The following is a 25627-nucleotide window of genomic DNA, read 5'->3' on the forward strand; positions in this document are numbered from 1 at the left end:
CTCGAGAATGTCTCTTTTATTAAGCGAATCGAGTGTCCTCTCGCAAAAAAGCAAACCAAAAATATTAACAATTTTTTTAGAATTTGTAGGATTTTGGAACTATTTTTTTACATCATTGCATCGGTTTTTCTTCTTTTTACCATGGTTTTCTCATGAATATATATATATATATATATATATATATATATATATATATATATATATATATATATATATATATATAAAGAACTCATTAATATATATGTGTGTATATATAACTAGATTATTAAATAAATAAATTTAAATATAAAATAAAAAACTCATCTACATATATTATATATTTACTTATTTATATTGTGTGTGGATTATATATATATATATGTGTGTGTGTGTGTGTGTGTGTAGAACTTACTAGAATTATGCAAGGTGAAGCTTCACTTTATCATTCTAAAAGAATAGAATGCAAGAGAAGTCAAGCCATGTGAGGAAGTGATATAAAAGGTGAAATAAAAATATTCATTTAATACTTTAAAATCAAAATAACATTTAAGGTAAGTCTCAATCATCAGCACTGAAAACATTGAAAGTATGCCTAACCCAACACTTCTCTAAGGCTTCTTTTAGAAAGACAAAAATCTTATTGCATTGTCCTTAACATGTGGAAGTTTATTCAAAACGTAGTGCGTAATGTTGATTCCAAATTTGCTGCTTTTCTGCAGATGACTATAGGGGATACCACCAATGTGCCCTCTGCAAGAATTGCTCCATCTATGTTATCCTCAGATTTTGCAAATCTGGGATCAGAGGCCAAGCGCATGTTGGAGTGTGGTGCTGATTGGTTGCATATGGACATCATGGTTTGACTTTAACCCTACACGCATTTGCATTGTCCTTGTGAAGAACTTATGATCTGAAAATATAATTTGCTAAAGCATGTGAAAGTTCAATGTATTGAAGGTTGCATAGAGGCAGAGGGTTAGAGGGTGTCTCTTGGAGTAACAAAAGTAGTTCCAAATACTTCAGCTTGATCCAAGGGCCTTTGAATCAACCAGGTTGCCAAGCATCGATTTGCATGCCTTTTCGTATTGCTATACGCAAAACTATTATAGTCAGTGGCTCTTGCTTTTTATTTAGGTCACTGTCACTGATGGCTATTGTACCACTCACTTGGGCTTGAAGCATTGCAAATAACTCTCACAAAATAATTGGTTTTTGTAATTCTTAATCAAAGGTTATTTGATGTAATTTTGTGCCATGTCTCTCTTTCTTTGCTTAATCGCTTCTGCTGTTTTTTTTAATAGTGAAACTTACCAAAATGCCGATGAAATTCATAAGCAAAATAATGTCCTCCCCCCCCCCCTTTTCGAGAAAAAGATCCTTCCATTAGTTAATAAATCTGCCCATAGGGCTACAATCACCTCTACTAGAGAGGTCTATGTCAACAGCAAGGGGAGACTCCCAATGAAAAAATAGAATACGTACAATGGGGGCTAGATCACGAGTTGGGAGGAGGAAAGAGCCACACTGGTGGACGGTAGTGCCATCGCTCCATGGACCATGGTGAAGAAGGGCCCTGGGCGCCAGAATCGCAGGAAAGCCTCTCTATGCTTCCGCATGCGGTTGGAACTGCCGTGGAGTCTCTCGAATTGGCCCCTGAGAGTGTGGATCAACTCCAACAAAAAATCACGAATAGTCTCTGTCGGTGGAATAGGGTGTCTCTCGAAGATGTGGAAGCAGTGGGCCCGCCAAATGAACCAGAGTGTTAGGCCACAGATGAGTTCCCAACACACCTCTCTCTCACTGCACCACTCTTGGGGGGTAAGCTCTGTGGCAAGCTGAAGTGTAGGCCGACCCCCTTGGATCACTATCATCATGCTGGTGGAAGCCAACTTCAAATTGGAGTGCAGGGCTTGTAAGAGTTGACTAGGCTGCAACACCTCTCTCTCGCTGCACCACTCTTGGGGGTAAGCTCTGTGGCAAGCTGAAGTGTAGGCCGACCCACCTGGATCACTATCATCGTGCTGGTGGAAGCCAACTGAAAGTGGAGTGCAGGGCCCGTAAGAGTGGACCAGGCTGCAACACCTCAAGTGTACAGTCAACCTGTGGAAAGAGTTGGCATTAGCCGAAGAACCCGAAGCCAAACCTGCTGTGCCATGGGGCAGTCTCACAGATAGTGTCGTTGACTCTCCAAAGGATGACCCCAAGCTGCATAGGTTGCCAAAAAAGTGACTGTGTACGAGCGAACTCCCAAATGCTGTAGCTCTGTGTGCAACAAGCCACTGGAACAAAGTGAATCTCCTCGGATGTCTAGAGTCCCACAACCGCTCCCAAAAACTTGAGAGGAACTCAATTGTGAGACCCTCCTCCTACAATGAAGTGTTGTAGCAGGGCGAGCCTCCCTCCGTGCTGCGAGTATGTGACGCCCTAGTCGAATTGTGTTTAAAAAGAATGGGATCCCAGGGTGATCGGTTGAAGAGAAAGGGTCTCTCCAAAACCACTCTCTAGGGTCCCAGTGCACTCGTGCCAGAGGGCAGCTCTCCCAAGCCCAAAGCCGCCAGTGGCATAGTTACAGGGGACGGAGGGGACGGGGCCTAGGGACGCATAACAGCCGTAACCGGGCCGGGGCCGGGTGCGGAGGGGAACGGCAGGGAACGATCGGATTTTCATCCGACTGGCGGGAACGCAGGCTGCCCGGACCAAGGACGGACGAGGACGGGCAGGTTTTTGAAAAGTTGAAAAAATGACCGTTTTTAACAGACAGAGGCAGCCAACGTCTATTTTTTTGGGGGGGCTTTGGCTCTTGGGAGGCTATAAAAGCACCCTTGGACCTTTGGGTCTCTTAAGTTCAATGAAGGCTCAAGTGACAAGCCTCTCCTCTCTACCGTCCACTATCTAGACTCTACACCGTACGGTCTACCTTCGGGTGCTCAAGTTCTACCCTTGAGTCTCTCTACCCACTCTCTCCCTCTTCTACCCTCTCAACTTTGAAGCTCTCCTCTACTCTCTCCCTCTTATACCCTCTCAACTTTGAAGCTCTCCTCTACTCTCTCTCCACACAAGCTCTCCTCTTAGCTCTACTCTCTCTCCACAGGTTGATCGCAACAAGATTGGCTCGGTTTTGTGGTGGGAGGACTATGGAGGAGATGGCCCACATTTGCAGCGCTTGGCTGTTCGTGTCCTTAGCCAGTCCTTAGCCAAGCATGTATCACTAGTTGCTTGGAGCAACTATGGAGTGTGTACAGCCACATTGTCTCTAAGAAGAGGAATCGTCTTGGGGTCCAGAGGGCCAATGATTTGGTGTTTGTGAGCACTAACTTGCGCATGCTTGCCAAGAGCGTCACACACAAGGCAGATCCCTTCACTGAGTGGGAGATGGCACAAGAGAATCCATCTATGGCCGAGCCACTTTTCGAGGAGCTAGAGGAGGACTTCGAGCCTCAATGTGAGCCTCGCGAGGCCTCATATGTCGTTGATGACCTCGACTACGACGACAATATGGAGATTCCTTGAGTTTGATGATCATTGCATAGTCACAAGGGACGCATTCCGGGACGGGGAACGGGGGACGGGGCTCAAATGGATTTTTAGTATAAAAAAGAGGGCGGGACGGAAAAGTGGGGACGGGAAGCCCAAAAAGGGTGTCCCCTGTGACTATGGATCATCATTGATCACTTTCGAGTCTAGAGTCTACTCCTCTAGAGTCTACCTAGCCCTTTGTACTTTTTGTTATCCTTCAGGCTTGTCCTTTTTGAGCCCTTGTGGCATGCACTTTTCATTTTGTATCCATCGATGTTTTATTATCACATTTGCACCTATATGACTCATGCTTTTTGGTCTATTGTGGTCAAAGTGATGCCCTATGTGTGTAGGTCAAAAAATGCCAAAAAAACTCTTTTTTTTTTTTGCCGCTCCGACCCCCGTCCCTGTTTCCTAACTTTTGCCGTCCCGTCCCTGTCCTCGTTCCCGTTCCCGACCTGACCCGCCGTCCCATGTAACTCTGGTGAGTGGCCTGTCTCAAGATTTGCACGGTCAGGATCTAAGACATAGGTCCTCCCCATGATGCCCAAAATTCGTATCCTCTGAAAGCAGCACTCTGCAACCTGAGGAGCCTCTACCGAGACTCTGTGAAGGCGACCCTCTCCCTGGATCTCAAAGAACATGTGAAGTACGGACTCCGAGCAAGCCCGAACTGCGATGAGGACCTCTAATCGCGTGAAGTCCTTGTGAAGAACTTATGATCTGAAATTATAATTTGCTAAAGCATGTGAAAGCTCCGTGTATTAAAGCTTGCATAGAGGTAGAGGGTTAGAGGTTGTCTCATAGAGTAACAAAAGTAGTTCCAATTACTTCAGCTTGATCCAAGGGCCTTTGGTTCAACCAGTTTGCCAAGTATCAATTTGCATGCCTTTTCGTATTGCTATACACAAACTATTATAGTCAGTGGCTCTTGTTTTTTATTTAGGTCACTGTTATCAATGGCAATTGTACCACTCACTTGGCTTGAATCATCGCAAATAACTCTCACAAAATAATTGGTTTTTGTAATTCTTAATCTAAGGTTATCTGATGTAATTTTGTGCCATGTCTCTCTTTCTTTGCTCAATCGCTTCTGCTGTTTTTTTTAATAGGGAAATTTACCAAAACGCCTTTGAAATTCATAAGCAAATTGGTTCTGTTGTACTATTATTTAGGGAAATTGACCAAAATGCCTCTGACATCTGTGAAAATTTGCATAATACCTCTCAAATTTTAAAAATTCCCGAATTCCCCTCATATTTGGCAAATTTTGCAAATGATTCTCAAAATGCCCTTATTTTTGAATAGAAAGACAATGTGTTTTGCTGCTTGTCATATGAAGATTGGTTCTCCCTACATACAAGATGATAGAACTAGGATATTTAATGATATTGTCGGCCATGAGATGAAATATTGTTTGAGGATTGATCGAACGGGCGCCAAGCTGGCCGGACATGTAGCCGGACACCACATTTGTAGTCTTATTTTGTCGAGCTAGTGTAGTGATACTTTGTGTGAATCCTGATTCCAGAATAGCGGGTCAATTCCTTGAGTTGTAATTCTGTCATGATGATTGTAAAGGTCCATGTGAGTCGACTACTGGCCATTTAGAAAACCCTAGGTATAAAGGTCAATAACTTTAATGTAAAAGGAGGCTTATCTTTAGAGAAGAAAGGAGCTCTGAAATCGTACGCTCAAGCTACGAAGCTGTTCCAACTTGTATTCAACTTTCCTAACAATTGGGTAATCCATTTTCAATTCCGAAATGTGCATTGTGTTCCTCTCTTTTTGCTCTTTCATTTAAGTGTAAGCATTGTCAGTTTTATTGAGGTTCGCGACTACGCGTTAGTGAGCCTAATCATTGGATTTGAGTGCTTAAATTACTACCAATAAGCAACCAGTGCAATTCACGAAAATCGGTATAGCCTGCCACGTCAGCATGTCAGTGCAAAAAGCGGATGTCCGTACTGTTGCCACATCAGCAGTCCATACAGTGCCATGTCAACAGTCCGTACAGTATGTCCACATCACTAGCCACGTCATGTCATCTGTTTAGTCGGCAAGGTCATGCCACGTCATCATTTTGTGATAGCAATGGTATGCGGGGTCCTTGAGAGGGTTGATTGGGACCCCATCGGGTGTGGTTCTCCTCCTCTCTCTTTTTCTCTCCCTCTACACATCTCTACCGCTCTCTCTCATTCCCTCTCTTAGGGAAAAGTAAAAGGAACCTTTAGTCAAGCTAAAGAAATCACTAACGCAAGGAAAAGAAGTAAAGGATTTGTGGAAGTGTAAAACCTAGATCTTCACCATTTCAATTCCGCTGCACCTGACATTGGTATCAGAGTTTCTAAGATTTAGTACTAATCCGCTAATCTTTGGAATTTTTTTCTCTCGAGTGTTTGAGTGTTGTAGTGTTTTGCCCAAGGACGCTTTTCTCAGTCAAGGAACTGCAGGACCTGCCATTGCGCGAAGGACCATGCGCCTTGAGCGTAGGAAATGCAAACATTGTATTAAGGAGGGTTACAATTGTGGTGCGCTTGCAAGAGGGTAGTTGAGTTGGTGTGCACACTCGACCACCTCGACATAAAGAAATTGTAGCATGGATATTTGCAATCATAAATTCTTTGACATGACAGATGGCATCATTGAAGACATGCATTGGAAACATGAAGATGTTGATTGCGAGTATGAGGATTTTTTGGCGGCCTATGACGACAAAGGAAGGCGCCATCCAGATCAACCTATTAGCTTTGGATTTTTGGCATTGTTTGAATTCCTGCGTAGGGGCATCATAGGCTGGACGGTAACCTTCGTGGACATCGGAGTTTACATATCTAGCCATTCGCTCTACGAAGCATTCATCCAATTTGCAGTTGGTTCACACCATCCGAGTTGGGGCAGCAAAGGTTATTGATTGCCAATAACCAACAAGGGATTGTTGATCCAAGAAGCAGTCCATTGTTTGTAAGCAGATGCATCACCACCATCCTTGTGTTTTGGACATTTCCACATCACCCAAGGGAGCCTCTCTCAAAAGTCGCTGTGGAGGACATCATCTACAAGGAACTTCATCGTCCATCTTATGGCGTGCATGGAGTTCGGTACCAATACCTCACCTTAAGCAGGAGGGGATGTCATGTGCACATAGCTCTCTCTGCCACATGGACATGCTTCATCGACTTTTAGAGCCAATTTTCCCTTCTTCCTAGATAGGAGTGTCTAGAATCATAGGAGGATTAGTACTGGAAATTTTGTGAGTGTGTTTGCAGGACCTGCATAGCTGGACGAGTCCATTAGATTGTGTTTACTAGTTTTGGAACCCTCTTGCATAAATGATTGTACACCCGTTTTGATAGATGTTATTACACTATGGTGGGCATTTGGCATGATGTGCATGTAGTTCTAGGTTAGAGGAATCCAACGATCCATTCCTTGCGTCGATTGGATTCCGAGGTGGACAGATGTGCGATCGTTTCACCCAAACTGACCCCCCCGGCCTAACTTTAAATAAATCTTTTTAATGAATTTTTTTTCTTTGTGTGGTGGACAGTTTGCCCTACCTAAGCCTAAAGGAGTTTATAACTCAAGTTTCAGCCCTATAAAGGGAGCAGAAAACCCATCATTTGGAGCATGTTGAAGATAGTGCTACAAGATTTCTAGCACTAGCAGAAGGAGAGCAATCAGCCCAACATTTTCTGCTTAGATTAGCCACTGTTTTCTGCAGCCAGCAATCAGCTCTAGCGTTTTTGCCCAAAAACGCAGATCAGCCTAGCGCTTGCAGATTTTCACTAGATCGCCAGTGTTTTCAAATTTCAGCCCCGTTCCGTCGCGGGAAATGGCGTGGATTTGCATTCGCTTTCTTCCCGTTGCGGTCAGCTACCTTGGCAGCCCATCGAGCCTCACCTCGGCCATTCCCTCGCCGCCATCGAGTGCTCACATTGCTGTCCATCATCGACCTAGTTGAGATCTGCATTTTCAGCCTTGCTTTACGCGAGAGATCTGCTGCGTTTTACGCTTCAGATCTATGTTTTTGCAGCCAGCTTTCAACCCTTCATTCCTCTCACATCTGAAGTGCAATTCAGCCCTGGATTTACCCCTTGGTGGCCATCCGCAATCCCAGATCGAGAAGGATCCAAATGTGCATCAAAATCAATCCCAGAGGTGCCTCGTCTTGAGGAGTTACCACGGCGATAGTCATCATTCGAGTCAATAGAGTGCACTTGAGGTATTGCATGTGTGTATTCCATTTACGCAATCTAAAGCAAATACCACATCAGCAACGGTGTGGGGGGCCCTTGAGAGGGTTGGTTGGGACCCCATCGGGTGTCATTCTCCTCTCTCTCTCTCTTTATACATATCTTTACCGTCCTCTCTCATTCCCTCTCTAAGGGAAAAGTAAAAGGAACCTTCAGGCAAGCTAAAGCAATCACTAATGCAAGGAAAAGAAGTAAAGGATTTGTGGAAGTGTAAACCCCAGATCTTCACCATTTCAGTGCCGCTGCATGTGAGACTCATGGTACGCTTTTGGGTCATGTGGTGTCTTCCAAATGTTTAGCTCCTAATCCTGATAAGATAGTGGCCATTCTAAGGTTGCCTCCCGCAATCAACTCCAAGGATGTTCAAAGTCGTGTACGCCACAGAGTTTATCTTTGCCGGTTCCAATGTTGCCCATCTCATGACCTGCATGATCAGTGCTGTTGTACCCTTTTAGCGGTTCAAGGCTGAGGCCCAAGCTTTTTCTTACCTAAAAAAGCATCTGACTAAGGCACCTATTTTAGGTGCCTCAGATCGGTCTCTCACTTTCATGTACATACTGATGTGAGTAAGGAAATCTGTTGGTGCTGTTCTGACTCAGCCTAGCAAAGAATTCAACCTTGATCGCCCCATTCACTATGCAAGTCACCTGCTCACCGAAGCCCAGCACAATTACGACACTACAAAGAGGGAAGGTTTGACTGTTGTTTATGTATTGCAAAAATTCGGTTATTATTTATTGGGTGTACACATCAGAATTATTACTGATCATCATGCTCTGCATTATTAGTTGAATAAGCCACAAGCTGTAGGCCCGGTTTGGTGATGGCTGCTACTATTTTAGGAGTTTGATTTCGAGGTTGTTCTTCGCCCCACGAAGCATCATGTCATGGCCGACCACCTCTCTAGGGTACAAACATGCGAAGAAGCCATAGGTGTTGATGATAGCGGTCTCTTCAAAGTGGATACGATCCTAGAATGGTATGTGTCACGAGATTGTGGCAATTTTTGTTGTTGGTTTTCTTTTTGGGATTTTATTTCCTTTGTTTATATCCCTCTGGAAATCTAAACGCCCGGGAGTTGCATGGCCAGTGTGGAGCAAACGGGAATGTCCAGTATGAGTCTAGGTCGGACAGGCAGTTACCTTGTTTGACCAGTTGACACTGAAGATAGACAAGTAGACAAGAGACTAGCAAATGCGCGGTCATTGAAGGAAAACCATATGTAGATGAGCCACATTGCAGATTTGGGTCTTGTAGCAGACTTCAAAGATGGTCAGGAGACCAGTAGGAATGTAAATGACGCATCTCCTAAATTTTAGGGAGCTGCTATTTTTGGACCATGAAAGGTCTTCGTGTCATTAGCTCCGGAATGTCGAGGGGAACATTTCATTGTTGTGCCGGTAAGTCAACTGACGCGCTGTTCGAGATCTTTTTAGACCTGAAGGCTGGAACGGGAAATTACACACATGAGTGCCAAGTGGCACATTCTGGCACACTTTCCAAGAGAGAGAGAGAACTAGCGCTCGTTTTTACAAAAGGGCTAATTTTTGCTTATTTTTTTAGGCGGATTGTTGTAGGAACAAAGCTATGGAATGCTTGATTTCCCTTCTATGCACAGTATGGTGCCGGAAGTGATGACCCGCACACTACATACTGCTCTCTCTCTCTTCCCTACGTACAATTATGTTATGCCCCTCAAGTGGGCTCCTCATTTGACTAATGTACAGCTGTGGGGAATTATGCTTTCGTGCCGAGGCAAGAGCCTCTTTACACAGGAATAGGTGTAGCTAGCTGTTGCACCAAAGCAGGCACACAAGAGGGTAATAACCTCTTGATTACGCAGTAATTTCAGCACTGTTTGCTTGCTGTTTTTACTCTATTTTGGGGCTGTTTTGTGGCCGGAATGCTACTAGAATCAAGGGGCACTTGGCCCAAGGTGCAGGGAACAGTATAGGGACCACAGTGAGTCCAAAACAGGTAAACAACAGAGCTGAACCAGAAATTACAGTGACCTGAAATTTACTGTTTTGCGTTCTAGACTGAGGGATTATGCCAGTGGAACAGAGTGCCAGCCTTGGAAACTGTTTTGGATCAATTTCGGTGTTGTTATGCTGCTGAAATTTTACCGAAACTGGAACATATTAGCTGGATACAGGTGTTACTTTCTAGGGACTCTATTTGTAATTCCCTCTCTCTAAATTAAAGAAATACCGCAAGGGGCGCCTGTTTAGGGGCCTATCTGGTGTCTTGAGTCAACACATGAGCAATCTAGCTTCTGCGAGTTCTTCTCTTTCTCTGTGTGTGAAGTACAGGTAAAGTGGGCGACTAATTATTTGGGTGAAAGGATTGAATAGAAAGTAGATCACTGCCCTTTTCTTTTGAACAGGCCGGTTACATGGTTCCATCCACCGGGATTTGAATCACTTTTTCCTTAAAGAGTGAGCCAGGGTCTATTTGGGTGTAGACACACAGAGATTAGCGGTTATGGTTGACAGATAGGAAGGTATTAGAGAGGAAGCGTCATCGTCGCAGGACAGACAGGAGGTTCCTGTTATCTATGAGGTGGGTGTGTCGTCTAGACCGCCACCTGCTATGGCAGAATCACAGGTTCCTTCTGCTTCCTTGATGGATTAGGATGCGTTTAGGACTCAGTTTGTTGCTGCAGTGTCCATGTTTACACAACTTATACAGAATCCCTTGTTCTAGGCGCTTTTGCAACCTCCTGTTCCTTTGCAGCAAGTTGGGACACAGGTTGGGGATCAGTTACAGGCCACACATGGTGTTGATACAGTGGTATCCCCTAGGCAACGTGTGGAGCCAGTTGAGGCTCCTACACCACTTCCTATTGTTCCAAAGGCTATGTCAGTTCAGCCCACCACGTTCAAGCAGCCTAATATTGGCTTTAATGGACAGAGAAGTAATTTCCAGGCTTTGCAGCAGACCCTCCATCCTACGCGTGTACATCCTGGGTACTTTGGAGGAGGATCATTGTTTGAGACCATGGCTGGTTATGCGTCTGGAAATGAGTCATATATGCTAGGAACAGTGTTTGAGGGGACGCATACTTGGATACCAAACCCTATGTATGGCAATGTTGGCATGCAGCCAGGTTTTCAGGGCGTTCAGGGCAGTTTTGGCATGCCGCAGGGCACTTTTGGTATGGCTGGTTTTTAAAATCAGCAAGCAAGTACTATGCCCATAGGCCCTGTAATCGGTGGTCCTACAGTCCCAGTGCTGCCTGTTAGTGCACCTATGTTACAGACACATCCTATGGACCCAATGACGACTCTTGAGAAGCAAGAGCCATACAAAGAGGGTGGTCAGGCAGTGCAATTTGATACGTTTCGTGGATTTGAAGACAGGACCAAAGCTCTTTTCTTCTTACAACAATTTGATGCCACATTCGCTGGAGGGAATTTTATTGAGCTTTCTAAGGTCAGAAAAGCTGCCACCTTTTTGAAAGGAAATGCGAGCCAGTGGTGGAGTACTCTACTGTTACAGGGACAGGCTCCTGCCACTTGGGTTTATTTCAAACAGGTGTTTGCGTCAGCATGGTTGACTACTGAGTTTGAAGTTGAGGTTATGTCAGCATGGCACAAACTAAATGCAGGGATCTGGAAGATTATAACAAAAAGTTTTGGAAGGCTTTGCTTCCAGTTACTTCCTACAGGCAGGTGCCGTTGACTGAGCAGATAGAGCACTACTGTTGTGGGCTGCTTAAAGAGCTTAGAAATTACTGTACAAAGACCAAGGTTACCACATTGACTCCGCTGATTGAGAATGCTAATATTGGGAATGCTTTGTTACTAGGTCAGATGAGTGGTTTTAAGGGCAGCAATGCACATGACAAGTCTGAGAGAAATTCAGCCAAGAAACCTTTTGGAAAACAGGCTACTCAGACTCCTCAGAACACAGGTAAAGCATGGCAGTTTAAGAAGAAAACAGGCCAGCCCAATGTACAGCAGCCAAAGGAACAAAAGAAGCCTTTTGTAAAGAAATCTGTTGAAGAGCGAAAGGCATTGATGGCTGAGGGAAAATCTTTAAGTGTGAAAAGACTGGTTATATTGTGTCCAATTGTCCGGACAATAACAAGGGACCACTTGATGCGGAAGACAATGAGGACAGAAAAGGGAAAAAGCCCAAGACAACAACAGGTTTGGTGCTAGATTTGCTGGGGGACAAGCTAGCTACAGATGCGAGTGAGCTTTGTAGAGCTTGGGGTAAAGTTAGGGACCAGCACGTGCTCATTTTCTTTGATCCTGATTCCAGAGCAAACTTTATCTTGCTAGAGTTGGCTACCACTTTGGGCATTAGAGCTGATGAGATGGGATATATAGCTCAGGCAGGGTTGGCATGCCCTGGCCATTCAGACTCAGTGACGCCCATTCTCGGGAAGCTGCGTTTGCATATACAGTCTTATGTGGGTGCGGAATAATTTCTTATCATGCCACTGGAGGGCTGTGATGTCTTGTTGGGCATACCTTGGATGTTCAGAGTGCATGGTGTGCTTGATGCTTTTAACAAAACTTTGACCTTGGAACACAGGGGGAAGACTCATGTGCTGGATGTGAAGCTGAAAGGAGAGTCTGTACCTATTGTATCTGCTTCTGCCATCTCATTTGTAATTAAGAATTATCTTTCTGCGTACTTGATTTTTGCACGTGAAGTTAATGAAGTAATTGAGTCAAAATTTATCTGTGCTAGGTAGAGACAGATCGGAATTTTTAACACAGTTTGCTGATTGTTTTTCCGACTCATTACCTTCGCAATTACCGCCGGAGAGGTCTGAGGATTATGCGATAGATTTGGTGCCAGGCAGTAGCCCACGGAATAGACCTCCGTATAGGGTTAGTGCAGCCGAGCAGAAAGAGCTTATGAGCCAGGTGAACGAGCTGTTAGAGAAGGGGCTGATCCAACCAAGTTCATCCCCTTTTTGCTCTCCTGTGCTATTAGTGCAGAAGAAGGATGGTTCTTGGTGCATGTGTATTGATTACCGCACACTGAACAAGAACACGATTAAGAATAGGTTCCCTATTCCAGAATCGATGATATTTTAGACCGCTTGGAGGGTGCATCTATTTTCAGCAGGATCGATTTGAAGAGTGGATACCATCAGATCAGGATCAGGTCTGAAGATGTTCACAAGACTGCTTTTAGAACCATGTTTGGTCTACATGAGTTCTTAGTAATGCCCTTTGGCCTTATGAATGCTCCCGCTACGTTTAATCGGTTGATGCACAGGATTTTCTGTCCATACAGACAGTTTGTCGGAACATTCTTTGACGACATGATAGTCTACTCAAAGAATGAAGAGGAGCATAGAAAACACCTGACACAATCTTTAATGAGCTACGCCGTAACATATTGCTCATTAATGCAAAGAAGAGTGAATTCTTCTTAGAGGAAAGTCAGTTCCTCGGGCATATAGTGTCAAAGGATGGTGTCAGAATGGATCCTGCAAAGGTTGAAGCAATAAGGACTTGGCCAGATTTGAAAACGTTCCATGATGTCCGTAGCTTCCTGGGTTTATGCTCTTGCTAGAGGAGGTTTGTATGCAATTTTGCAGAGATTGCTTCTCCCTTACATGCGTCACAGAAGAAAGAAGTCTCTTTCCGATGGACACAGAAGGAGATTTCAGCTTTTAATCTTCTTACCAAAAAAGATGACTTCCCAGCCAGTGATTATTTTACCGGATCTCAGGAAGTCATTTATTGTCCAGTGTGATGCCTGTGGCAATAGCATTGGTGCAGTGCTAATGCAGGAAGGCCGTGTAGTGGCTTATGAAAGTAGAATTTTGCAAGGTCCAGAGCGGACTATGCAGATTTATGAAAAATTTACTGGCTGCTTCAAAGTTGGAAACACTACCTTCTTGGAGCTGATTTTGTTGTCCAAACAAATCATCGGGCGCTACTTCTTGACGCAGGCTAAATTGTCAGAAAAGCATATGCGTTGGGCAAACATTTTGTCACAGTTCCACTTTCAGATTATTCACGTGGAAGGCAAAAAGAATGTTGTTGCCGATGCATTGTCAAGAAAACCACAAATTTCAGCCGTGTCAATTCCCTATCATCATGAACTTGATGAAATGAAGGAACAGTATGCTGCTGATGAAGAATTTGCCAGAGTTTATGATCAGATTGTCAATGGGGAGCATAATGAACATTAACTTCTCAAGGATGGATTCATGCTTATGCATGGCAGGTTATGTGTGACTAGGCCATTGAGACAAAAGATTATGACTGAGAGTCATTGTCCACCGTATGCCGGGCATCGAGGTATTGATGCATCAATAAAAGCGGTTGAGACATGCTTCTGTTGGCCTACTTTGAGAAGAGATGTTGAAACTTTTGTGCTGCAGTGTTTAGTTTGCCAGAAGGTCAATTTGACAGGCAGAAAGCACCAGGGCTTTTACAGCCATTGCCTATTCCAGATAAACCATGGGAAAGTATAGCTATGGATTTTGTCTTTGATCTTCCTAGGACCCAGACAGGGAATGATGGAATCTGGACAATTATTTGTAGATTCAGCAAGTAGGCTCATTTCATTCCTGTCAGGAAGAAGATAAAACCCGATCAGATGGCACGCTTGTTTATGTGCAACATATTCAAGTACCAGGTATGCCGCAGTCGATCATCAGTGACCGTGATCCACGGATGACCAGTTTATTCTGGAGAGGCATATTTGAAAATATGGGCAGTACACTTAAGTTTTCATCGTCGTTTCATCCACAGACAGATGGACAGTCTGACGAGGCTAATTCTATTGTCTTAGATGTGTTGAAATGCTATGTGTCAGAGAAAAAGTCAAAGTGGGAGCAGTATTTGCCACTGGTTGAATACGTATACAATAATACGGTGCATTCGGCAACTGGCAAAGCCCCTTTTGAGATAGTTGAAGGTGGTAGGAAAGTTCCTCCCATCTTGCATACTAAGGAAACGATTTTCCAAGCAGATCAATATGTGCAGAATATGGATGAAGCTCATCAGAAGATAAAGCATGCCCTTGAAAAGACTCAGGCAAAGCAAAAGAAAGCTGTTGATCTTCACCATCATGAATTATTGTTTTCACTTGGTGATTGGGTCTTGTTACGGTTTGAGAAGGCACACTTAAAGAAACGCAAAGGCAAAGAAAGCTTGTTTACAAAGCTTAGCATGCGCTATTATGGACCTTTTCAGGTAACAGAGAAGATCAATGATGTCAGTTATAGGCTGAAATTTCCCGAGAATTGGAAGATTCATAATGCTTTCCATGTGAGTCTTCTTAGACCCTATGTGGGTGATGTGCCAGTGGATATTCCAGCTGAAGAACAGCCGGAAGTTGAGGAACTTATGGGGTACACAGCACAGGTAGGGTTGGCATGTCCTGGCCACTCAGAGTCTGTTACTCCCATCATTGGAAAGCTGCGTTTGCATATTCAGTCGTATGTGGACACATAAGAGTTCTATATCATGCCGCTGGAAGGATGTGACGCTTTGTTGGGGATCCCGTGGATGTTCCGAGTACATGGAGTCTTGGATGCCTACAACAAAAAGATCACTGTACATCATAGGGGCAAAACTCACATCTTGGATGTAAAGCTTAAAGGAGAGCCAGTCCCTATTGTATCTGCTTTTGCTATCACTTCTGTAATAAAGAATCATCTTTCTGTGTACTTGAATTTTGCACGTGATGTCTCAGATAGTGATCAGTCAAATTTATCTGTGTTAGATAAAGAAAGGTCAGCATTTTTGCAAAAGTTTAGTGACTGTTTTTCTGATTCACTACCGTCGCAATTGCCGCCAGAGAGACCCGAGGACCATCGGATAGATTTTGTGCAAGGGTGTAGCCCACCAAATAGACCTCCCTACAGGGTTAGCGCGGTGCATCTAAAAGAGATTATGGGCCAGGTTGAGGAGTTATTAGAGAAGGGGCTGATTCAGCCTAGTTCTTCACCCTTTTGCTCCCCAGTGCTCCTAGTGCAGAAGAAGGATGGCTCATGGCGCATGTGTATTAATTACCGTGTGTTGAATAAGAATACCATCAAGAATAGGTTTCCTATTCCTAGAATTGATGATATTCTCGATCGTTTAGAGGGTGCTGCAATTTTCAGCAGGATAGACCTTAAGAGTGGGTACCATCAGATTCGTATAAGGCCAGAGGATGTGCACAACTGCGTTTAGAACGACATTTGGTCTTTATGAGTTTCTAGTGATGCCGTTTGGGTTAACAAATGCTCTTGCCACGTTCAACAGAATGATGGACTGGATTTTTCGCTCGCATCAACGGTTTGTTGGACATTCTTCGATGACATGATAGTGTATTCGAAGAATGAAGAGGAGCATAGGCATCACTTGACCATTGTGTTCGAAGAGCTGCGCAATCACAGGTTACTTGTCAATCCTAAGAAAAGTGAATTCTTCCTCGTAGAGATCCACTTTCTTGGCCACATAGTCTCAAAGGATGGTGTCAGAATGGATCCCGCAAAGGTCGAAGCTATTAAGACATGGCCAGACTTGAAGACTGTGCACGATGTCAAAAGCTTCTTGGGATCGTGTTCCTACTATAGAAGGTTTATCAGAAATTTTGCAGAGATAGCATCGTCTCTTCACGCTTTGCAAAAGAAAGAGGTCACTTTCAGATGGACCCAAAAAGAGCTTTCAGCTTTTAGTCTCTTAAAGGAAAAGTTGACTTCAGATCCAGTAATTGTTTTGCCATATCTCAGGAAGTCATTTGTGGTTCAGTGTGACGCGTATGGCTGATATTTGTGGTTCGTTTGCAAGACGGACAGGTAGTAGCTTATGAAAGCCGAATTTTGCAAGGGCCAGAGAGGACTATACAAGTCTATGAGAAAGAGCTCTTGGTCGTGATTCATGCGCTTTCTAGCTGGAAGCACTACCTCTTAGGTGCTTATTTTGTTGTCCAAACAGATCATCAGACCTTGCAATACTTCTTGACACAGTCAAAGTTATCTGAAAAGCATATGCGACGGGCAAATTCTTTTCATGTTCCACTTTCAGATTATGCATGTGGAAGGCAAGAAGAATGTTTTGGCTGATGCGTTATCAAGAAAGCCACAAATATCAGCTGTATCAATTCCTTATCATCATGTGCTAGATGACATGAAGGAACAGTATACTGTTGCTGAAGATTTTGCAAGGATCTTTGAACAGTATACTGTTGCTGAAGATTTTGCGACGGGCAAATTCTTTTCATGTTCCACTTTCAGATTATGCATGTGGAAGGCAAGAAGAATGTTTTGGCTGATGCGTTATCAAGAAAGCCACAAATATCAGCTGTATCAATTCCTTATCATCATGTGCTAGATGACATGAAGGAACAGTATACTGTTGCTGAAGATTTTGCAAGGATCTTTGAACAGTTACAAGAGGGGCAACATCATGAGCACTACCTCCTCAGAGATGGTTTTATGATGATGCATGGCAGACTTTGTGTCACAAGGCCACTGCGACATAAGGTCATGGAAGAAAGTCATGTCCCACAGTATGCAGGGCATTGTGGCATTGATGCGACAGTTAAAGCAGTAGAGACATTCTTCTATTGGCCTACCTTGAGGAGAGATGTGCATTGTGGATGCCTTTGTGCTGCATAATTTGCCGAAAGGTCAAGTTTGACAGGCAAAAGGCACCAGGGTTGTTACAACCATTGCCGATTCCGGATAAGCCATGGGAAAGCATTGCTATGGACTTTATCTTTGATCTTCCAAGAACACCAACAGGGAATGATGGTATATGGACCATTATCTGCAGGCTTAGCAAGCAGGCCCATTTTATCCCTATCAGGAAGAAGATAAAATCTGATCAGATGGCACGCTTGTTCATGTACAATGTGTTTAAGTACCATGGTATGCCACAATTGATTATCAGTGATCGTGATCCTCGCATGACCAGTTTGTTCTGGAGAGGATTGATTGAGAACATGTGCACTACGCTCAACTTCTCGTCTTCGTTTCATCCACAAACTGATGGACAGTCAAAAGAGGCTAATTCTACTGTCTTAGATCTACTGAAATGCTATGTGTCAGATAATAAAGGCAAGGGGGAACAGTATTTGCCTATGCTTGAGTATGCGTACTATAATACGATGCATTCATCTACTGGCAAAGCACCTTTTGAGATTGTTGAAGGGCGGCAAGAAGGTTCCTCCCATTTTGCATACAAAGGACAAGTTTTTTGAGGCAGATCGATAGGTTGAGAACATGGGTGAAATGTACAAGAAAATTAAAGTTGTCTTAGAGAAGACTCGGGCAAAGCAGAAAAAGGCTGTTGATCGTCACCGTCGTGAATTGCTATTATCACCTGGTGATTGGGTTCTGTTAAGGTTCGAAAAGTCAAGGTTAAAGAAAATGAAGGGCAAGGAACGGCTGTTTCCTAAGCTCAATATGCGTTACTATGGACCTTTTCAAGTGCTTGACAAGATCAGCGATGTGGCTTACAGGCTGAAATTGCCTTATGCATGGAAGATTCATAATGCATTTCACGTGAGTCTCCTAAGACCCTTCGTGGGTGATGTGCCAGAAGATATGCCAGATGAGGATCAGCCAGAAGTTGAGGAACTTGATGAGATCCTAGTACCTGAGCAAGTTTTGGCACATAAGGACAGAAAAGTTAAAGGACAAGTTGCAAGACGTTATTTGGTGACGTTCAAGAACTATCCGCCTATGGATGCAAAGTAGATGGAAGAGCATGAATTGTCAGAGTCACCTAATGTATTGTAGCTTTACCTTGAAGCCTTTGAGTTACAACCTACCTATGCCCCAACCCAACGTGTGCAAAGGAGGGGTAATGATAGAGCTAGTACATTAAATGTACATATGAATTCAATGTAATAGATGGAAATGACAAAAGTATGAAGGTCTCATTAAGTCATTTGTATCTATGTGTTACGACCTTTCTTGCGGATACATGCGATGATAAAAGAGTGTTAATAGCACAAGATCATCAGTGGCGTGTATTTATGGTATGCAATAGAGGAAGGTATGTCACGGGGACGTGGCAATTGCTAACCTTAGTTGTTGGTTTCCTTCCAATGATTTTTGTTTAATTTTTGAGACCCTCTTTTTGAAGTAGCAAACGGTTTAGTCATTTGTATCTATGTGTTACGACCTTTCTTGCGGATACATGCGATGATAAAAGAGTGTTAATAGCACAAGATCATCTGTGGCGTGTATTTATAATATGCAATCGAGGACGTTTGTGATTTCAAGAGAGGGTATGTCATGGGGACGTGGCAACTGCTAACCTTAGTTGTTGGTTTCTTTCCAATGATTTTTGTTTTATTTTTGAGACCCTCTTTTTGAAGTAGCAAACGGTCGGACATTGTATGGCCAATGTGAACGGTAGTTTCACCCGCAGACGGGAAGTGGTCGGCACTGGAATTCGTATAGTAAGAGGATGTCTAGTCTCAGAGCAAGATCATATAGGTCCCCCCCCGTTGCACTTAGCAAGTTGGTGGATACTAGAAAGTGAACTCAATAAAGGCATAAAGTCAAGGTGGGACTACCAATAGAAAGTATCCGACAGTTGGGCCACATTGCACTTTTGGATGCGGTCCCAATGAGGATAGATGGTCAGATGACCAGTGGGAGCCCAACGGAATCATTTTCTAAAATTTAGGGAACTGCTATTTTGGGCCATGAAATGTGTTCGCATCATTACCTCCGGTATGACTAGGGGAACATTTTACAACTCTGCCGCGAAGTCAACTGGGCAACCAGTCGGGAGATTTTTAAGCGGCAAACCCGAAACGGGAAAATGCTTGTAAATGCGCCAAGTGGTAGATTTTCATGGACTTGCCTCCTACAGAAAAATGTGCGTTGAATTTAAGCTGAGAGGAGCCTCATTTTGGTTTTTGCCACAGGTTAAGAGCTATGGAGTGCTTCCTTTCCCTCTATGTACAGTGTGGTGCCAGGAGTGATGCCCTGCACGCTACACACTGCTCTCTCTCTCTCTCTCTCCCTTACGTACAGTTATGTGATGCCCCACAAGAGGGCTTTTTATTTGACTGATGTACAATTGTGTGGATTCATGCGTGATTGTTGAGGCAAGAGCCTCTTGCACAAGTACTGGGTTAGCTAGTGGCTAGGCCCTCTCAGGTACAGGTGAATTCGGCACAGTAACAGGGAACAGGCAGAACAGAGGGAAAACGTGCCATAACGGCGTTCTGAGCACCTCCAACCGGGGAAACGGCTACGGGAACGGACCAGCGTTACGGTTCCGGAACGTAACACCGGAACGGCGTTCTAGGCAGTCAGAACTGGCTGGAACGGGCGGGCGGCAATTTTTGAAATTTGAATCGGGCGAGTAGGTTTTGAATTTCAAAAATAGGCGGCAGTTTTGGAAGCGCCTATTTTATTTGGGCTTTGGGATGGTTCACAATAGAGGTGTGGGGGGTGGGGGAGGGAGGGTCTTCACTCTTTTCTCCTATAAAAGCTAATCCACACCCCTCACAATTTCATAGCCCTCACTCTCCCGCATTGCTACTTGAAGCCACACTCTCGAGTCTCACCCTCCCTCTCAAGCTTGAAGCTTGAAGCCACTCTCGAGTCTTGAGTCTCGAGTCTCACTCTCACACCCTCTCTCAAGCTTGAAGCTTCAAGCCACTCTCACCCTCTCTCTCAAGCTCGAAGCCACAAGCTCTCAAGCTTGAAGCTTCATCCCTCTCGCAACTTGCAAGCTCCATTCCAATTTCCTTCATCGCATCCTTCTCTCAAGCTCCATCCCTCTCTCAACTTTCAAGCTCCATCCCTCCATCCCTCTCTCGAATTTCAAGCCTCAAGCTTCAAGTCTCAAGCGCCATCAATATGGCACAAGCTTCTGCATGAAATGAAGGTCCCTCGGTTGGTAAGAGAGGAAAGAAGGATGAGCCTTCATGGTGGGATGAGGTGCACTCCGAAGTCTTCAGCAAAGAAGGCGGTGCAAGATCATGGACGCGCAAACTATGTAGCTTTCAACGCAAATCCGGGACAAGCAAGGTTCGAGCACATCTCCTTCACATAGTGGGGGAGCAAGTGAAGCATTGCAAGAATGTGACGGCCGAGAAGAAGAAGGAGCTTTAGATCAAGGATGCCATCATAAGAGCCAAAGCAAATGATCGACCCAAGCGGAAAGCCATTGACCCCAATCACTTGGTTTTTCCTTCTTCTACCACTCATTCACACGCTTCCGTTGGAGGTAGTAGTGCGGCGGCTCAAACATCATTTCAAACGATCACTCCCTCTCTTCCCACCCATCATCAACGAACTCTAGATGCGTCATGGGATCCAAAAAAGAAGGAGGATGTGGATGCCGCCATTGCCCGCTTTTTTTTATCACGATCATATCCCTTTCACAAAGGCTCGGTAAGTTCCAAGTTCTCAATGCTCTTTCATTATTCATATCATGACCATAACTAGTATGTTTGTTTTCCAATTTACATTGTCTTCACTTTTGACCTTTGTGACATGTACATTGTATAGGTCAGACTACTTCAAAGCAATGTGCACAAGGATTGGGGATTACGGGCCACGCTATGTGCCACCCACTTCAGAGGCCCTCCGTACTACTCTTCTTGATAGAGAGAAGGCCGTTATGGAGATGGTAGCCGTAAACATGAAGCGACAATGGGCCAAGTATGGAGTGACACTCATGCAGATGGATGGAGCGACACCAGGAGGAGATCCATTCATGGGCTTGCGGCTTATTGCAAGGGAGAGATGTACTTTGCCCACTCACATGACGCCACAGAAACAAGGAAATCCGCTGATGTGCTTGCAGGAGAGTGGGCGTCTGCCATAGAGATCATTGGCCCAGAGGTGGTGTTGCAGCTTGTCACGGATGGGGAGGCATCAAACAGGGTAGCCAGCGCCGTTTTGGAGGGCATGTATCCCCACATCAAAGTGTCATTTTGTATGGCACATTGTCTCAACAACCTTTTAAAGGATATAGGGCACCTACCTTGGATTGAGTCTCTCATTACAAGTGCGTCCAAGCTAGTGTCCTTCATCAACAATCACAATCTCCTTCGTGCTGCATTCTTGAAGCGGTCAGGGGGCAAGGTTCTCTTGAAGTATTGTGAGACCCGCTTTGGCTACAACTACCTAATGGCTCATCGCCTATGCGAATGTCAGAGTGCAGTGCGGCAGACCCTCATCAGTACGGAGTACAGTTCCTCATCCTACGTAGGTTCAGTCGCAGGGATCTTATGTGCAAGCACGTCAGAGGATCCCCAGTTTTGGGAGTCACTGAAGACTATAGACCAAATGGTACAGCTGGTACTCCACTTGCTTCGAGTAGTTGACGGCATGCAACCTTGCATTGGTAAGGTTTATGAGGCCATGGATCGCATGGTGGAGGCCCTCCAAACACTTGAGCCAGATGTAGACAGGTTTGAGGAGATAGAGTAGATGGGACGCCTATGCTTCCCCTTTCCATGGTGCGGCTTTTGTGCTGGATCCAGAGTTTCAAGGTGCAGGACAGGAGCATGATGGGGAGGTGACCAAGCAATGGAATGAGATCTTGACTATGTTTCTCCCTGATCGAGAAGAGCGCCGCAAAATCAAGGATCAACTTGCTATGTACAGGGATATGCGAGGATCATTTGGGCTTGCTGATGCCCAAGTTGATCGCACCAAGATCTCCTCAGTTTTGTGGTGGCAGGACTATGGCTCAGATGGGCCAGAGCTTCAGCGACTAGCTATCCGCATCCTCAGCCAAGCGGTTAGCTCCTCTTGTTTCGAGCAATTGTGGAGTGTTTACAGCCACATTGCATCCAGGAAGAGAAACCGACTTGTAGTGGAGAAAGCAAATGATCTTGTATTTGCGAGTGCAAACTTGCGTATGCTTTGCAAGTCGGCATCCAAAGTATCAGATCCCTTTCTACAGTGGGAGATGGAGGCAGAGGTGGAGATACTTGGGGAGGGTGGATCTACAGAGGTTTTACATGAAGTGGATGATGCGGACGAGCCTGTTGGGGATGAGGATTGGGATGACATCCATGATCTCCATGACACCACTACAAATTGGCAGGCTGGCTCTTCTGCCACTAGTCCTTGAGCCTTGGCCCTTGGGCCTTGATATGTTTCCATTATGGCATCTATGTATGGAGCTCTTGAGTCCCTAGTGGCTAGTCTTTACTCTCGAGCCTCGACTCTTATCTTTTCTTTGAGTTCTCAGTGTTTACCTTTTTGTAGCTCCTTGACTGGCCTTATAAGCCACACTTGAATTTATAGTCATAGTCTTTTAAGTTTTTACTCCGTCTTTCTGTCTATTGAGCTCTTCAATCTTTGCACTTCCTAGATAATATTATTTGCGATACGCTTAGTATGTTGTGAGGTCTCTACAACCCCGCTGAATTGAATTTACGTCCGCAACCACTAACGCGCACAAGCGACATGTTGAAACTTGAAACATGCTTGAACATGATTCTAATTGTCCAACTAGGTGTTAGAAGCTTGGCTTATAGTTGTTTCCTAACTTATAGGCTGTTTTGAGGCTAATTTCAGCGATTTTTGGTGGACTGTTCCGGCGTTCCCGTTCCGGCCCCCACCTATACGTTTCGGTACCGTTTCGGAGCCCCCCGTTCCCATTCCAAGTAACTTTGGAATTCGGAGAGGTTTCACGTGAGAAATCTTGTCCGATTGAAAGGGCAAGTAGCCCTACCAGTGCGGGAGCTCGAGGTCTTGCTACAGATGCGACCGGCATGCAAAACGGAGCCCAAAACAGGGAGTTACAGCTTGCTATGTATTTTTGCAAGTTTAGGGTTTCGGCCCTAAACGGTCCCTAATACCCCTAGGAGGTTCGGGGACACGAGGGGACCGCTGTAGAGGTGATCTGGCGCATTTTCGGGGCAGAAAACAGAGAATTCAACGTGCTGCAGATTCTCGCCAGGTTTTGCAAAGTGTGCGTATGCGTCGGGAAAGTTATCTATTGCGTGGGGATATTGATTGTGAAGCGTCCTAGTACAGTTATGCTACCGAAATCGAGCCAGAACAGGTGTTTCTTAGCTTGGATTATGTGGGGCGGCTCGTAGGAGATCACAGGTTTTATTCCCTCTGTTAAAGAATAAAGAAATACCGAAAGGAGCACCAATTTTGAGGCCTACAGGTTGTCGGCGTCTGCTCGGGGCATTCTAGCTTCCGAGCCGTGTGTGTATTCAAGTGTTAATTCCCGTTGCAGGTTCTCGGGCACTTTTTTTGGCTCTCGATGCAAAGTGGATGGGGGAATAGAACCTTGCAGATTCTCTTTGAGCTGTACCTTGAGGCTTTTGCATTATTAGGAGTGTCTATTCCAAAAGTTACCTGTGAATTTGTTAGAGATTTCCTTGATTGAAGAAAATCACTAATTTCTCCTTGAGATTTTAGGGATAGTGACAGGCTAACAGTATTTTCCAGAATGACTTTATGAGAATATGTACATTGAATGGCAAAATTTCCTAGATTGAACATACTCTTTCATGTGTCTATTGTTAAGAGTGTTGGCTGAAAAGATGAATTGTGTAGCATTTTGTTTGATGAATGATTTGAACTTAGTGCATCTAGACATCTGTCAGAGATGAGTGAGATGTGGATGTGATGGCTAAGTGAATGTGAAATGAATGAGATTCTAGTGTATCAAGATTTTTATTTGGATGAGATGGCTGAGTTCCGGAAGGATGAGATGGCTGCATGGTGATCCAAGTGCATCAAGAGTTTTGGACGGGATGAGATGGCTACATTGAATGATTCTATGTCTTCATGTCCGGGCTTCTCATAGAAGTGGCAATAAGCTTGAAGTGGGCATTCTTGTGGAGGATGCCATGGAGAGCGACATGAGCTACCTTAGACTCCTCTGAGCCCTGAACTTCTCTAGCCATCTCTTGATCTAGTCCAAAGCTTGTTGATGCGAGGACTTCTCCTGTTGAAGAGAGAGTGATGTCTCCTTTTGAATAGCTCGTTGTAAATTCAGTGCTTCCATTTCCATGCATAAAGAAATCAAGGGTCAGATGCACTTTTTATGAGTACTGAGTAGGTGTCTACGTGAGGAGGGCCCTTGAATAGCCTCCTTGAATAGGCTACATTGAATGATTCTATGTCTTCATGTCCGGGCTTCTCATAGAAGTGGCAATAAGCTTGAAGTGGGCATTCTTGTGGAGAATGCCATGGAGAGCGACATGAGCTACATTAGACTCCTCTGAGCCCTGAACTTCTCTAGCTATCTCTTGATCTAGTCCAAAGCTTGTTGATGTGAGGACTTCTCCTGTTGAAGAGAGAATGATGTCTCCTTTTGAATAGCTCGTTGTGAATTCAGTGCTTCCATTTCCATGCATAAAGAAATCAAGGGTCAGATGCACTTTTTATGAGTACTGAGTATGTGTCTACGTGAGGAGGGCCCTTGAATAGCCTCCTTGCCCCTTCTATTGTGGTAAAGGCAGTGACAAACTCTTCTAGATTTGCTTTAAGTCGGAGAGTCTTCCATAGCTTCTATTAAGAAGTCTTGGGGAGAGCCTTCTCCACCCACTTCTTGACCATGAATTCTCGTGGTTGTTGGGAAAGCTTGGCAACCAGAGACTTCATTCTTGTCGTTAGTTATGCAAAAGTCTCATTGTGTTGGAGCACCGAGCTCCCCAACTCATCCAAGACTCTCTCTTGAAAATCACTTGATGTGAAGGCTTCACAAAACTGTTGCCTTAGTGTTGCCTAATTTGTAAAGTGGTTAGAAATTGATTGTACTATTTGTTCAAGCCATCCAATGTTGACGGGAAGAGCACTAGGTAGACATCTTCTCTATTGAGGCCACGACCTCTGCAAAGAGAGACAAACCTCCTCGCGTGGTCATTTGCAACCTCTTTGGACAGTCCCTTGAAAGGCGGAAACTTTATGTTCACCTTGGCCAGAATGTTGGTCACCTCCTCCATTGCGGCCT

The 25627-nt window shown here is 44.6% G+C and overlaps 1 protein-coding gene across 2 annotated transcripts in view; it reads left to right on the forward strand.

The window, feature by feature from the left end:
- Positions 1 to 588: 588 nt before the first annotated feature.
- LOC147428195 (ribulose-phosphate 3-epimerase, cytoplasmic isoform-like) overlaps positions 589 to 25627 on the forward strand; it is a 68071-nt gene continuing 43032 nt past the window's right edge. Inside the window, exons 1-2 of one of the 2 annotated variants that reach the window (XM_086496533.1) lie at positions 590 to 836; positions 937 to 1031. In XM_086496533.1, coding sequence (XP_086352659.1) covers positions 721 to 836; positions 937 to 1031 — 211 coding nt within the window. In that variant the 5' untranslated portion in view covers positions 590 to 720. Of the gene's footprint in view, positions 837 to 936; positions 1032 to 25627 lie in introns of both variants that reach the window. The other variant, XM_086496534.1, reaches the window with a different exon arrangement.

Source organism: Adiantum capillus-veneris, chromosome 23 (assembly GCF_014529385.1).
Source record: "Adiantum capillus-veneris isolate H3 chromosome 23, ASM1452938v2, whole genome shotgun sequence".
In the NCBI taxonomy this organism is placed as follows: domain Eukaryota; kingdom Viridiplantae; phylum Streptophyta; class Polypodiopsida; order Polypodiales; family Pteridaceae; genus Adiantum; species Adiantum capillus-veneris.